The sequence below is a fragment of the Mastigoproctus giganteus genome, chromosome 14, assembly GCF_048544385.1.
Source record: "Mastigoproctus giganteus isolate SK-2022 chromosome 14, ASM4854438v1, whole genome shotgun sequence".
Taxonomy (NCBI): Eukaryota; Metazoa; Arthropoda; class Arachnida; order Uropygi; family Thelyphonidae; genus Mastigoproctus; species Mastigoproctus giganteus.
Genome location: NC_143588.1, coordinates 79,790,293 through 79,807,202, shown reverse-complemented (window position 1 = coordinate 79,807,202; position 16,910 = coordinate 79,790,293). Strand labels below are relative to the sequence as shown.

Genomic DNA, 16,910 nt, shown 5'->3' with positions numbered 1-16,910 from the left:
GAAACATCTCGAGGCAGACGACTTTGGTTTGAGAGATCTCGAGGCAGACGACTTTGGTTTGGATAGATCTCGAGGCAGACGACTTTGGTTTGGATAGATCTCGAGGCAGACGACTTTGGTTTGAGAAATCTCGAGGCAGACGACTTTGGTTTGGATAGATCTCGAGGCAGACGACTTTGGTTTGAGAGATCTCGAGGCAGACGAAAAGATACACACACATATTAGTATTAGTATTAGTAATGGCCGCATGGTGCAAGAAAGCTTATGGCTTATGCTGACCAGCCAAAAAAAAAAAAAAAAATCCGAACAAAACAATGATAAAAACAAAAAAAAATAAAATAAAATAAATAACTAAATAATAATAATTAATAAATAAAAAATAATAATTAATAACTAAAAAATAATAATAAATAAATAAAAAGGAAATTAAACCTATCATCCCATGCGCTTCCCTTACACGAAAGTACTATCCAGATGACCTTTGAATTTCCCCAAACTGTCAGCCTCTACCACCCATGTAGGCAACTTATTCCAATAATTTATAACTCGCTGGCTAAAATAAAACTTCCTGCAGTCCTAAACATTTCCCCCCGTAACTTGAATTTATGTCCCCTAGTTCTAGCATCATTTATAATCTTGAAAATTTCGTCCTCATTCATTTTACTGATGCCTCTCAGAGCCTTAAACACCTCAATCAAATCTCCTCTAAAGTGTCTAGTTTCCAAACTCTGCAATCCACATATTCGAAGTCTTTCTTCATAAGGACGCCCTTTTGCCGATCTCACCAGGTGAGTTACCCTTCTTTGCACCCTTTCAAGCAGCTCGATGTCTTTCTTTAGGTGCGGTCTCTATACTTGAACGCAGTATTCCAAGTGTGGTCTAACAAAAGCCTTATATAATGGGATTATCACGTCCCTATCTCTACTTGAAAAAGTTCGATAGATCATCGATAGGACACCATGGGCCTTCCTTGCAACCTGTTTACAATGCTCAGAGAATTTCATGTCTGACCGTATCGTAACACCCAAGTCCCTTTCCTCCAGTACTGGCTTTAGTTGAACTCCACCAAGTGAATAAGTTTTTTTGGGATTACTGTTTCCCAGGTGTAATACCTTACACTTTGTTGGATTAAAGCACAGCTGCCATTTTTCTGACCATTCCTGAAGTCTATCTAGGTCTCTCTGAAGAAGCTCAGCTTGACAGTGATCATTAACTACTCTACCAATTTTAACATCATCTGCAAATTTAGACATCACGCCCTCTGTCCCTTCATCAATGTCGTTTATGAAAATTAAAAACAACGGTGGTCCTAATACTGATCCTTGGGGAACCCCACTTCTTACATCAACCCAATCTGAGGAATAGCCATTTATTACAACCCTCTGCCTCTTGCCCTGAAGCCATCCATCTAAGGATTTTCCCAGTGATTCCAACCTGTTCCAGGTTATAAAGCTGGAACAGGTTGGAATCACTGGGACTCATGTGGGACTGAGTCAAAAGCTTTGCTGAAATCTAAATAAACAATGTCGAAATTATTCCCTAAATCCAGCTCGTGAGTGACCCTTTCGAAATAGCGAACCAGATTTGTTAAACATGATTTTCCCTTTACAAAACCATGCTGAGAATCCTTCAGAATTTCAATTCGATCCAAATGATCCTGAATTCCACCCTTGATCATTGCCTCCATGATTTTCCCTACCACTGAAGTCAGACTGACAGGTCGATAATTTCCAACTTCACTTTTAGAGCCACCCTTATGTATGGGAGATACATTGGCACTTTTCCAATCCAAGGGAATCTCCCCAGAGTCTAGTGATGCTCGCATAATTAGCCTCAATGGTTCAATGCACTCGCTTGCCGCCTCTCTTAAGATTATAGGGTATATTCCATCAACTCCAGGAGTCTTACTGGTCTGTAGGCTCGAAAGTGTTTTCATTAAATAATCTTGCGAAATTTCAATATCATTAATTACATATTTTTTAACTTCGCTCCCATAATTTCCCATTGCCACAAAAGGTTTTCATTTGTAAATATCGATGCAAAATAACTGTTGAGTTCATCTGCAACGGCAGCTGGTGTATTTATTACTATCCCCTTTCCCTTACGTAAAGGTCCGATCTGGTTTGTCCTGCTCTTCTTGGCATTTATATATGTGAAGAATTCTTTATCCCCCCTCTTTGCTAGTGATTTCTCATAAACTGCCTTTGCCTGTCGAACCTTTTCTGTGGCTCTATTACACATCACCTTGTAGCTGTTATAGGCTTCAGTACTTTTTATTGCTCTGTAACCTTTCACTAGTCATCCAACTTGGAACCCTCCTCGTGGAGTATTTTTTTAATGGTATATACGCATTCAAGGCATCTGTGATTAATGTTTTAAAAGCGTACCACAGTTCAATTGTATTCATTCTCTGCGCGATATCTACCCAGTTAATAGAGGCCATGTAGTACCTTAAGGCATCGTAATTTCCTTTTCTGAAATTAAAACCAATTAGAGGCAAATTGAAATCACCCATAATAAGGCATTGACGCTTACTTGCCCATTCCATTTATACCAGATCGAATAAGTTGGACATTTTCTTGGAGGGATCTCGAGGGAGACGACTTTGGTTTGAGAGATCTTGAGACAGATGGAAAGATACACAAACATATATACCAGATCGAAGAAGTTAGACATTTGCTTGGAGAGATCTCAAGGCAGACGATTTTGGTTTGGAGTGATCTCGAGGCAGACGTTTTTGGGTTAAATGTGTAATTTTAGAAGTGGGAATATATTACTGGTATCAGACCGATGATTTTAAATCCAAATATTGTTGATGCGTTCATGAAGTAATTGAGTTTATTTTGTTTCTATAGAGATGATGGGACTGCTATCTTGTGAGACACGTTCTAACACGTTTTCTCACCATGCAACAAACGATAACGTATCGTGAGTGGCTGTAGTATACAGTGTAACTCGTCAGCAAAATAAATAAATATAAAAAATAGCCCCAGGGGCTCACATCTGGTAAGTATGATCTTGGCACACCCAGGGTCCTGAGCTGGATATCATCATTCTTCTCTTTCTTCGTGATTCCCTTCTCTCTCTCTCTCTCTCAGGGTTACTCTAATTTTTTTTTTTTTTTTTTTTTTTTGCCTTGTGCAGCATAAGCCTCGGGCTTCCTTGCACCCTATGGCTAATAATATGATATGATATGAAAATTTAAAAATAAAAGAAAGAAAAATAGTCTCAAACTAAGAAGGGAACTGCTTTGTTCAAAAGAAGGTAGTTAGAACTAAGTCGAGAATATCCAGATTCAGGGATTCTGTTCGAAACAAAAGGAAGGAGAATGATCAATGGAATCAGTTGTTATCACCACTACAATGTGCCAGCTCATAATACTAAAAAATCGTATACCTTGATTACTTGTTCGTTAAACATTTACCTCACAAGACCCTTCTCTCCATCTTAAGAGAAACCCACCGAAAAGGGAAGGTACCCCTAACTGCCCCCCTCCTCCTTACTCACACTTATTCCAGAAATGTTTAAAATGTATCACATCGTTCTCACCGCCATGATCAGAGGATAACTCGATTTCCAAACTAAGGGGGGGGACACTTGGGGGACGATTTTCGCCCACCAAACCCCCTAAGTTTCAGATGATTGTTTTCGAGTATAAAATGGTCTCTTTTCACTTTGACGTGTGGTGGTTGGGTTTCTGGATGATGCAAGTCGGTGTTTGAGGAAGTAGTTGCCACTGTGACCATCGGCGGGGTTAAGGAAAAACGACGTCGGAGAAGAGCGGGGTGAAATCGTAAATACGAAGTAAAGGCCGCGTGAGTGACAGAGGGTAAATATAGAAAGTTTGTGGTGAGATGTAGTAGACGGAAGTTTCGGAATATAGGTGTGTACCCGAGTGGGCACTTCGGAGGATTTAATAGCGGTGTTTGATGTACGAAATGGCGAAGAAAGAGTGACCTCAAGTACGCATTGTTAGTAAATATTAGTGGGAAACCGTGTGTCGTACAGAAATACGGAAAGAGCGTGGGTTAGTAGCATTTGATACGCACATTACGTCCACAATTATAATCACCGTGAAATTTTACGATCGAAAAAAAAAAAAAAAAAAAAAAGTCATGGTCACAGACAGGATTGCACGTATATATACGGATTCCTCAGTTTACTGACCAAAGTAGCAAAACTTCGAAGAATTCCAATGAGTATAATTTAACACGAATCCTTGCGGGGAGTTTATCAACAGGGGGATGTCTCTCCCCCATGAAAAGCGTGCTCGGAACTATCTTTCAGCCGCGGGCTTTGGACAGAGGCGTGACACGGGAGAGTCTGAAATCGGTCTACGCAGCCAATAAATAAACCGGTCGCCTGTTACAGTTACCCAGACAGCATCGTTCCCTGTCTTTCGTCGGGGTGACTTCGTTTATCGCCCAAATAATTAAGGAGCAGAAGACTGACCCCCGGCATTGCACTGTCGTGAACCGTAGGTGTCGGGTATCGGTACAGTCACAGAGAAACTGTTTACATAAATGGTTTTAAACACAGCTCTTGGCCTGGCCTCCGTAAATGCTCTGTGACACACACGCACAACCCCTCTCCCCCATCGCTGTTCATCCCCCCAGTACGAAAAAAAAAAAAAAAACAGCTTCTTTTCGCAGTCAACTGCTTCATATGAAATAATCCCCTTTTTTCACACCCCCCTGGGTTTACTAGCTCCTGTTTAGCATTCTACGCATGCGCAATAAGAGAAAAAAAATGGACCTCACTCACCTTTGTGTCCTAAAAAAAAATTCGATTATGTTTTATCAGTTTCTTGAAAAGCTACTTGAAAGCCACCGATAGCAACCCCCTCCCCCACCATCCCAAGTAAATTCGATCCCCGAACTCGGCTGCTCAATATTCTAAGCATAAATCCCCTTAAAACCACGATTTGATAAATTCTTGTCACTTTTGAAAGTTGACCCCCCCCCCCCGAAGTGATACTGCGCATGTTCAGTGATTATACGTCAGTGATTACATCTTCATCATAGAATCAATTGTGTCAATGTCTTTGAAAATCTCATTGTGTATTCCAACGCGCTTCGACCTCCAACTGTGACAAGCACGTGGCTGCTGTTGCAATTACAAAATGCATCTTAATAAGGAAAAATTATGACATTAATTCCATTTTTGCCATCGGTCTTTTTTTCTTTTCTTTTTTTCCCCCCCTTTTCCACTTCTCAGTCCGTGACAGCGCTACCACACGAAACAATTATCAGCGTGAAAAATCCTAATAAATTTTATTTTATTTTTTATCCTAATAATTCTTCCTACAATGACATCTGTATACTAATCTATCGGTATATCGTCTGCAAATTGTGTATTCTAAAGATCGGTTTGTCTGTTTTTGCTAACTAATTGGCAATTTGCCAAAAAAAAAAAGTTACATTAATCGTTTGGATGTATAACTTCATTTGTTACGTCATTTTGGACGTTGGGAAATTTAAAGTTACACGTCATATTCTAACTCAGAGTTTTTTAAGCTCATTTGACGTCTCGGTTTTCTTCTAAAATGCGCATGAATTGTACAGTACTGTGAAAAGAAATATTCTTTATTTGAAACGCATATTCGTTAAAATTAAAACGCGAAATTAAGTTTAAGAAGACGCGGGAAAATTAAATAAAAATTTCATTGGTTTAACACGTATCTATAATTGACGTATTAGTGGCTAAATCCTGTACAAATCCTGTTTATTGCGCTGGTTTAACTTGTACTGTCAGCTCGAGCCACTAAGCGCTTCTTTCAACAGTCGTTATAGAGAAAGTAAGCCTACCTCCCTCGCGGTCCCTTGCCATTCTGGTCCACCCCATTCCTTCACGTAACCATGGTAATTCTGCAGCCAAATCTTTCTCTCCTCTCTGTGTTAGTGATTAAGCCTAACGACTTCACAGGGATTTACTGTCAGCCAGTTCACAACAAACTCTTAAATCTCTACTCTTTTCCACCCCCCTCTGGGGTTAAGTGTCGTGTTACGTGCCAATCTCCCTTAAGAAAGGCATGTACTGAGGAGAAGAAAACGTCTTGACCATAAAGGGAATTTAACTAAGAAAAAGCAATTAATTTCCGCGGATTTTAAGTCATAGATCACACATTCCAGGTTTATGTAAGCCTAAAGGCAAGTACATAAGACTTAAGAAGTCTCTTCGGTTATCAGATTTATTTCTTAAAGAAGTAAATTTTTCTTGACAGGATTCCAAATAATGAAAGTCATCATGGCCGCAAAAATATGAAACAACTGTCATTATTATGTACAGAATAAACATCCTTTTTCGATTATTGTAAATCATCCAGTTATTTATTCTGATGATAAATCACAGTCGCCATGATTGTAAATTATTCTCTTGACGTTGGTTATAAAATTCAAAAAAACAAGAAAAAAAATCGGGAACCTCCTCCATTTAACTTTCGCGTAATATCCATCTTAACAATGATGCTTTGTTCGTTCTGTACAGTTAAAGTTATTATAACTTCAAAAAAAGTTGTGACGTATCACTGATGACGTTGTTTGCGTGTCTCGCGCATAACAATAGAAATATACAATTTGGTGAGTTAAAAGATAATTGTTGAGTGTTAATGCGTCTGAAAACATAGATAAACGCTTTTTTTTTCTTTGTGAGTTTCATTTGGCGGTTTTAAGACGGTTGCTTGGAGCTAGGAGTCTGGTGTTCCCCCAAATAGAAGTAAAAGACCTTCTTCCCCATCCCCTTATCCGTGACGGCAGCCCATCTGGAAAACTTGGTTCAACTTTCAACTCTATTCATGTGCTAACAGACAATTACTGAATCGCAGTTACCACACCACGAATACTGGAAAATGGTGCATGCACCGATAAGATAACAATCCCCCGTTCAACCCTCAGTCACCACAAGGGGGTCGGTGGGTTAACGAGAACCAAAAGCAAGCGCTTGATTAAATCCCCTTAGTTTTCAGTAATAGTGGCAGACATTTTGATGAACGTGCAGATGTAGTAGAAAAATACTGGGGGGTTCTTCCAACCCCTGAATTCAAACCCCTTCTACTTATCCCCCCCAATATACAGTACATAATTCTCTAAATAAAATCATCGATAAAAAAAAGGCTTAAATTTATAAGAATAACTATGGAAAGTGAAACCGGAAATACCACGCCAAACGACATCCGGTAGCGACCAAGTCGACTGCCGTTTGTCAGGAGACGATATGGTCATGTGTAACTGGTCATCGCACACAAACACGCGCATATACTGCGGAGGGTCAGTCATCACCGCCACCGTGACTAGGTTACGAGGGAGGACCACCGCAGAGGTCAGGGGTGACGAATGAGTTCAGTTCGACTCAATGACCCGCGTTATCTCCCACCGGAAACAAGAGAGAGATGGTCCTTCTGAGAAGTTTCAGTTGAGGGAGAATCGAAAAACAGACAAGCCCCCCCTCTAAATTTCGTGCAGATCACTATTAGCGAAATACTACCGCCAGATGGCGTTACTCTCGATTATCTTAATTATAATAAAGAAACAAAGATTAATTCGTTCGAAAGTTATCGGTCTGTTTGTTCAAGTGTGCCCTTCCGTGCCACGATTCAATCATACACACCTGGTTATTATGGCGTAATATCCGAGTACAGGTAGCGACATCTAATGGCTATGCGTTTCTGCGGTTAATTAGTTCGCTAATTATCCCTTAGTAATTCCCGGCATTTGATGAATTTAAACGGGCAGATCGAAGAAGAAGAAGAAGAGAGAAAACGGATGGCAAAGATGTGCCAAGGACGAGAAGACGATCCTTACAATAAATTAAGCTGCAGCCATATTGGGTGTGACGTCACGGTGACGTCACACCCTAACGATTCTTCTTCTTCTTCTTCTTTGGAATTGTTTGTACGCAGCCTTTGTTGTCCCGAGACGCACTTTAAGGGATTTTTGTAGGTCACATCAGCGGGCATGGTGATTATCGAGAGACATTTTGTTGCCCCTGTGATTCTATCTGCTAATAAACGTGTTGCAATCTCATTGTCATAACTAAGAGATAAAGAATATTTTATTAGCCGGCTTTTATCGCTGATTTTAATCCGCCATCTTGTTTCCTCTGTCTCTTCAATTTTCCCAAATAATTTCCCCAATTTATTTTCTGACTTTTATAGTTCACGTGCCCACACACACCACCTATAAATGTAGTAGCATTTTGTCCGACGTTCACCAACTCGGCTGCCCCTGCTAATGAAATTATCCAGTTGTTCGTTCGCTTGGGGGACATCCCCTTGTTCCTCTGAGGTGCAATGACTCAAGATAATAGACTTCACCGGACACGAACATTTGGACTCCCTATAAAATATTTATATGTATTTCCGTGGCTACCACGGGGGGCTCAATTCTCGAACACGGAGTTATTTAGGGCCGGAAAAAAATTTTGCTGGCTAAGCAGAAGCAATTTACAAAGGAATTCCCAAGAAACCGATAGTGCACACATGGATTATTCTAGCATGCTATAAAAAATAGAATAATAAATATCTTAGATGGAAGAAAAGTAATAAAGAAAACTTAGGGATGTGCTGCCAAAGGCTGGGTTGGGATGGCGTGTACCTTGTTGAACACCTAGTCCCAATTATAGTAGACTGCTGTTACAAGACAGCGTAACCTTATACTTAAGATAATACTTGTACAATATTAACTATACTTGTAGATTATATGTGTACAATCTAAACTATGCTTGTACAGATTATACTTGTACGTTAGATAAACGACAGATTGTACAATATTAACTATAATTGTACAAATTATACTTGTATAATATTAACTATACCTGTACAGATTATACTTGTACAATCTTAACTATAATTGTACAAATTATACTTGTATAATATTAACTATACCTGTACAGATTATACTTGTACAATCTTAACTATAATTGTACAAATTATACTTGTATAATATTAACTATACCTGTACAGATTATACTTGTACAATCTTAACTATACTTGTAAGATTATACTTGTACAATATTAGCTATATTTTACAGTTTATACTTCTACAATCTTAACTATACTTCGACAGATTATACCTGTATAGTATTAACTATACTTGTCGATTATACGTGTACAATCTGAACTATGCTTGTACAGATTGTACAAGTACTTTTATGTTAGATAAACGTTAGATTGTACAATATTAACTATAATTGTACAGATTATACTTGCACAGCTAACTATACTTGTGCAGATTATACCTGTACAATATTAACTATATTGTACAGTTTATACTTCTGCAATTTTAACTATACTGTACCTCTACAATATTAAGTACACTTGGACAGATTATACTTGTACAATCCAAACTCTACTTGTACTACAGATTACATTTGTACAATCTTAACTATACTTGTACAGATTATACTTGCACGATATTAACTATAATTGTACAGATTATACTTGTACAATCTTCTGTACAAGTATAGTTAAGATTGTAAAAGAATAGTTAAGGTTGTAAAAGTATAGTTAGATTGTACAAGTATAGTTAATATCGTGCAAGTATAATCTGTACAAGTAGAGTTTAGATTTGTTCAGTGTATGATGATACTTGGACCATATAACGAATTCATACAGTAGAGGCGAACCATCTCGGACTCAATAAGACAATGATCTTATAGAAGAACGCACTTTGCCTTTACCACGAGTTGTCTTGGTATTGCACTACTTTCAATTGAATAGTCTCACCAAAACATTAATCCTCTATTTATTCCAAAGATGGGAATAAATGATTTAATAAGGGACCAGTGAATCTTCTCGAAGGGACCAGTCAAAGGAGTATCTCGACGTTTCCATAAATAGCAGAAGACTGATTTGGTGATGTCGCTTGTTTTAAAGTAGTGCACTACCAAGGCAACTCGTGGTAAAGCGAAGTTTCTCGGAATGGGAGAAGGACATTGGAACTTTTTGTTAGACGTACAATCGATAGATTGTACCTAAACCTATCAGAACTTAACCAATGGCTAATTCGACACGCAAATTAGCGCTTTCACAGTTGCTTCCAAGAAATATTTACTTAGAACTTAAGACTATCTTATTCTGTGTAGAGATATAAGACGCGGGTTATAGCGTCACGTGAGTGGGTGGCCCCGAGTTGAATTGTACCCCGATAACGTTTAATGCGAGCCAATATCAGCCGCAGACTGCACTATAAGGCAATGTTGATGACAGGGCAGAGAATGTAAAGTACACATGCCGATAGCGGGTTTTCTGATCTCTCGCTTAAGAGCAGTGACGGACTTGCCCTTTGCTACCTCCGGGTCTTTGCAGACGCACAAACTGCATCGGATGCCGACTTTGATGCAGCGTTCGTAAAGGTGAGCGTGTGTGCGTGTGTGTGTGCTTTTGCTGATAAACTCCCTATTGCCGCGTTAGTCAAACAATCTTCCGGTTGTAATCGCGGGTGACGAAGCACCGATGCTACATATTTGGGGAAAAACCCCCCGACTCCCTATGAGCAATGTGCCCCTCGTTGGAACATTAAAATGGCTGCGGTTTTTAAAAAATGTCATTTTTGTAAGGTGAAAGAAACAGCAGTGGCCCGGGAATTGTAATAAAAAAATATCTCGCTCGAGAATTAAACAACAATGAAAGACGGGAATATGGATAGTAAATATTAACCTGGAAACATGGATAGTAAATAAGCTAAAAAATGATTTTTTTGTTTATATTTACTTAAACTGTTTATTGTTAATAAGGGGTGTCGTATTTCCGTATTTATTATTAAAGCCGCATTTGTTTTGAAACGGCTTCCGTTTTAGGGGGTTACAAATCGCTAATAATGGCTACTACGACTTTTTTTTTTTTTTTTTAATGTTTCTTTAGTGGCGCCCTCTACGAGGATCTTCTGCCAGACGATCCAAAGCACAAGGTAACACCGAACTTTGTAATTCGAGTTGGAAACGAGGTTAGGTTACAATTGCTTAAACTATGTGTATCTTAGCAACTGCGGCTGGAATCTTAACCCCCCACCTACGCAACTCGCCAGTTCGTGCCTTACACAAACATCCGCTCATGTAGCATCCGCACAATTCGAGCGTATTAATCACCGACATCTAGTGGGCGAGGTTGGCCAAACATTGCTCCCTCGCAGAGGTCAAAGAGAAAGATAGTGACAGGGTCGTCGAGATAAATGGGGATACTTCTCGGGACTCCTTAATAATGTTCGATATTGCGTCGGTCTCAATGAAGTTCCGTGTCAGCTTAACCTTATCGTTGACAATATTCGTCAATCAGCGCTGCTGCCGTCTGGTGAGAGATTCACGAAGTTCGGCCGATAAATATTTCTCATCGCTTCGATGATGGCGAAATTCGAGATGGAGCGGTAGCTGTGTGGAGGTGGTTGCCATTTCCCCTCCCCCTATCCTCCCCCGGGTTATCGTACCTGGATAGAAGAAGTATTAGTTGTGCGGGGGCCCACGTGTTGTGATTTGGAAAAGGTGCTACTGGATTGGAGAATAGGAAGAAGGAGGACTTACCAAACTCTCCTAGTAAGGTGATCATGGTGAAGTGAAGTCATGGACAGAGGCCAGCGAAGGAGTCAGGAAGGAGATGCCCTGCAAGAGAACGAAACCCGATTAACACTTCCATTCACATTTGCATATTCACATTAAAATGATTTAAGTGACATCAACAGTCCTTATAATGCAACACTCTTTCTCTATCTGTGCTTTCTTCCTCCCTCTCTCTCTCTCTTCATTCATTCATTCTTTCTTTCTTTCTCCTTATCATTCTCTCTCTCTCTCTCTCTCTCTCTCTCTCTCTGTCTTTCTTTCTCCCCTTTTCTTTATGTTCATTTATTTTTTTCTTTCACTTTCTCACTCTTTCGCTTTATCTCTCTTGGTTTTTCGCTATCTCTCTTTTGCCCCTCTTTATCTTTCTGTCTTTGTTTCTCTCTCTCTCTCTCTCTCTCTCTCTCTCTCTCTCTCTCTCTCTCTCTCTCTGTCGTCTTTCGTTCGCTTTATTTATTTCTCTTTTTTCTCTGTTTCGTTTGATCAATCTTTCTTATTGTTTCTTGTTTTCGCCCTTTTCTCTCTCTTTCTTTATCTTTCTTTCTCTCTTTTCTCTTTCTATTTCTCTCTCTACTTTTCTTCTGTCTTGCTCACTCTTTATCATTCTGCCACCATCTTTCTTTCTTTCTTTCTATTTATTTTCCTTTTTTATTCCCCACATTATCCAAAAAGATAAAGAAAGATAGAGCTCTCTCTCTCTCTCTCTCTCTCTCTCTATTTATTGGCATTCCATTCAAGTCTGTTGTTTTATACATTCTGGGACAGCTACCAGGCAACAGGAATTTTGCAACTTCTTTGTTACGGCAGCCAATACAACAGGGCTCAGTTGTTAACAGGCTGCTCCCAACATGCATTTTCTCACCTTGAATCCTATTTTGGTGCTATAACGGTGAATAAGGCAGCATCAGCCATCTTTAACCCCCCCCCCGAAAAAACACCCATTTCTAGGACCACCAACCCACCCAGAAAACCCCTCTTCAGAAACATCAACTGTTAAGAAGTGCTATCGCGCTATTAAAAACACTCAACAATTACTACATCTCGTGACGTCACACGGTACGTCATCGCAGTTGTATAAACGAATGTTTGCTAGCAATTCCCGCGGTTATCTAGGGTGAGCAGACGCGACATCTTTACTGTTGCTCGTGGGAAATCAAAATAAAAACTGCGTCCGCAGATAAGGTCCAAATAAAAGAACCAAAAGACAAGAAGAGGCCCTTGCGACATCGCCTTTAATGGCTTATCCGAAAAGATGTTCGCAGCCGAGTCGACATCTAAAGGTGCCGTCGGGCGTGTCCCAAATATCAGCTGTTAACTCCCCCCCCCCATCCCAATAAATGCAATATGTCGCAAACCGGCATACTTTCTTCTTGCCGAACATGTGTCGGGTATACACCAACAGCGTTCTGACGGCTCGTTGTTGCTGGACTAGTTTCTATCTCATTCATCCCTCCCCCACCCCACCTCACCATCTCTATATGTGTTACAGCCAGTCATAAATAAATGGATCATGAACAACGCGTGACAGAGTGATTGCAGCAGTTAACAATGAACCCACGTGCGACGCACGTTCAGGCATGCGTATTATGTGTCAATTACCGAGTTGCTATTGTTGCACTGGTGAACAAACAGTTTAGTGCGCTCTTTTTTTCACTTTTTCTCTCTCTCTAATTACATCGCGTGCATCTTGGACACCGATGTCATCTAATCTTACCGCGTGCTTGCAAATAAATAAGATTTTAGGTTAATCTCCGGGTACCTTGGGTTTTTCATCCCAAAAAAAAAAACAGACAAACCGAGCTAAGAACGCATTCAACAGACGATATATCGTCTGTCGATATAAATCAACGCGACATATATCGGCGCCTAGTGGCTTTAACAGCCTCAGCGAAAATCCTAAATGGACAGAAGCATCCCCTCGAGCGGGGAACGATACTTTACAGGGGAAAGCGACATTCGTTGAATCTGCCCGCGTTGCAAGAACACCGAAACTTTGAAACCCAATCCGTCTTCTGCCATCAGACCATTTGCGCAGTCTCCCACCCTCCCCGCGAATGCGTTTCCACTTGCGAAAGAACCCTCCCCCCTCCCCCTTTAACGCAGGTGTTCCGTGTTGGTCCAGACGGTGGGAGGTCAAAAAGGAACTCTTCGCAGTGTTGAAAGAATCGGTCCCGCACTGCAATGTTCATCTACCACACACCTGCATCGAATGTGTCAACCCATCATGCATCTGGTGGTATCCCCCCCTTCCATCCAACCCCCCTATTCAATTAACAACCCTATTTCGCTTCAACGAGTTCCGGTGTGTAGTCGACTGTATGATTTCCCAATATTACGTTTAAATTTTCTGGCCCAACTCGTACATAACGGTAGCAAACAGAGGCGACGCCAGCGCCACCTGGCGTGTCTATGTTACAGTTACAAACTCGTGGAAAGTAGGAAAAAAGTTCTATTGAGGTCTCAGCGAAGAAAACAATAGAGGCGCCATCTGCAGGATTAATTAAACGTTATGTGGACCGGCGTATTCAAACGGCATAAAGTAAGTCTCATTAAGGTCAGAAATAAGTTTTATAGGGAGAAGAAAAAAAATATTAACGACCCCTAAGAAAGGAAAGATTTAATGGTCCTTCTGTTATTAAAGGTCCTCCTGGTTCATACGTCTCCTGAGATCAAAAGCGCAATTGTGTATTTGGGACCTGTGGAAGTGTGTTGAGATAAATTACGCATTTTTAAGATTTCTTGTAAGAAATATGAGCGATGTGGAAATGGGACACTTGTAGATCTCCATGCAGTTAAATAAAAGATCTTTGGGGCCATAAAACGCGCGTAAAAGTGGCCCAACACAAATATACGTCAAGTATACATAAAAATATGCGTTTTCGGGAAAATGCAGGACCTCGTACACTATACAATAATGCCAGCCTTTTCACAATGGATAATATGTACAGTGGTGGACAAAATAAATCGTCATGTCTAACGGGTGTTTGAAAATTACATTTGTTAATTATTAATTAATAGTTTTATATATTTTATTAAGCTATAAATTGATGAAATTCTAAAGGCACCTAGAGCTATGGGGTGAGCACTATGGTGAATGGTATCTAGGCAACATGCTCCGTCTTACTGGAGCATGTTATGGATCTCCATATAGTAATAGTAATCGTGGCATGTGATGCAAGAAAGCAAGCGTATGTACCAATATGTAGAATTAGCCAAAAAAAAAAAAAAAAAAAAAAATTACAAAACAATTCCCTCTAAATGTTTGTCCAGTTCCTCCTTAAATTTATTCAACCTATCAACTTCCACAACGACAGATGGAAGTTTGTTCCAGCAATTAACCACCCGCTGGCTAAAGGCAAATTTCCGCACATCTATTCTACATCTGTCTTTTCTTAATTTGAATTTATGTCCCCTTAGGTTCGTAATCTGAACAAGTGGAAGGATCCCATCAGAATTCAGCGTGCTCAATCCATTCAAGGCCTTATACACCTCAATCAGATCACTGCGCAGGTGCCTAGTCTCCAGCCACTGCAATTTGCAGAACTTAAGCCTCTCTTGGTAAGAGGATCCCTTCATTCCCTCACCAATCTTGTTGCACACGCTCAAGTAAATCTACATCCTTCCTAAAATGAAGCCTCCAGACCTGGACGCAGTACTCAAGGCGTGGCTGACCATTGCCTTATACAAAGGGATAATCACTCCTTTTCCCTGCTAGTAAAATTCTTGTGTATCATTGACAAGACACCATGACCTGCCCTGGCAGCCTGTCTGCATTGCTCAGAAAACTTCATATCTGACTGCACAATTACTCCCAGGTCTTTTTCATTTTCTACCACCTTAAGTGTAGTACCACACAGTTGGTACGTTTCTCTGGGGTTACTTCTACCCATATGCAGTACTTTGCATTTGTCAAGGTTGAACTTCAGTTGCCACTTCTTAGTCCATCTGCCCAAATTATCTAGATCCTGTTGCAGTAGCACACTGCCATTACTGTCATTAACAACCCTGCCAACCTTTGTATCATCTGCAAACTTCGACATTAAGCCTGATATACCTTCATCAATATCATTGATAAATATACAAAACAACAGTGGACCCAACACCGAACCCTGGGGAACTCCGCTAATAACATTTGTCCATTGATTACCACTCTCTGTCGTCTTCCACTCAACCACACTTTTCGCCATTGTAGCAACTTACATTTAGTACCATTCTGCTCCAATTTGTAGAGTAGTCTTCCAAGCGCAACAGTGTCAAAAGCTTTCCTGAAAACCAAGTACAGGTGACCCCTGCTTAACGCTGATAATTCGTTCCGTAAAAACAGAGTGCTAAGTGAATGCGCGCTAAGCAAGCGCCGCATTCCCATAAGGTAACATATGTATTGGTGAGTTGCGGTCGGTGCCATAGGATATTTCCTAATCGGTAGTGAAAAGATGCACAAATGTCGGTCAAAATATTTAATATTCAAATATTTGTACATATTAAATATTATGCATTACATACGTATATAATTATGTGGTAACTACTTACGTATCAAAATTAAACTTAAAATTCCAATTAAAATCATGAATTTAATTGATCTAAATTGATTTAATTTAATCATGAAAAATGTGTCGATTTTGGGTTGAACTTTGGCCTCTTCCAAATAAACTAAAAGGGGTATTAATTTTAAATGCCCCGCAGCGTTACCACCCAACAATGAAGTCAACCGATCCTTCATCACTTTGAAACCTGGCATGTTTTTTTCTTCTTTCAATATGAAACTTCTTTAAGGCATTTGTTTCCACAAAAGTCCTGCTTCATCTAAGTTAAAAACTTGTTGGAGAAGTACAATTTAATACATAATATACCTCTTCAATAATTTTAACAAGTTCTTTTTTGAAAGTTTCGACTCCTTCTCCACTTGCGGCTTCATTTATTTATTTTTTTTTTTTTTTTTAGGTGAGTTTTCTTCAGATCATCATATTGGCTAATATCTGTCTTTCTCTTTTTTTTTTTTTATTTTTTTTTTTAAAATAATATTTAACTTAACTGAATTCTGCATGGGATATTATCTCCAATAAAATTGTAACTGCGTTGGTTGCATTAATTATGATTCAATGTTCCAGTAAACTGTCCGTTACGCACGATGTCTGAGTGATGAGTACACTTCGGATAAATAACGCAAATATGCCAAAAATGCAATCTTTGGCATATTTGGTTATAGTGGTTATAGTGATCTGTGACAGCGTTATAGCCAGATACGGGTTATAATATAAGAACAGCGTTATAGCGAATCACGCGTAAAGCGAACCGCGTTATAACGGGGGTCTGCTGCATATGATATGAAAATTACTTTTTGCATCCAGTTCCTTTGTAACCACATC

At 39.7% G+C, this 16,910-nt stretch overlaps 1 protein-coding gene across 2 annotated transcripts in view; it reads right to left on the bottom strand.

Moving 5' to 3' along the window:
• LOC150075284 (uncharacterized) overlaps nucleotides 1-16,910 on the bottom strand; it is a 107,834-nt gene that overhangs the window by 76,883 nt on the left and 14,041 nt on the right. The window contains exon 2 of one of the 2 annotated variants that reach the window (XM_090388319.1): nucleotides 11,512-11,589. The exons of the other annotated variant lie outside the window; for it this stretch is intronic. Coding sequence (XP_090244445.1) covers nucleotides 11,512-11,536 — 25 coding nt within the window. The 5' untranslated portion in view covers nucleotides 11,537-11,589. The remainder of the gene's footprint in view (nucleotides 1-11,511; nucleotides 11,590-16,910) is intronic. 2 annotated transcript variants of the gene reach the window in all.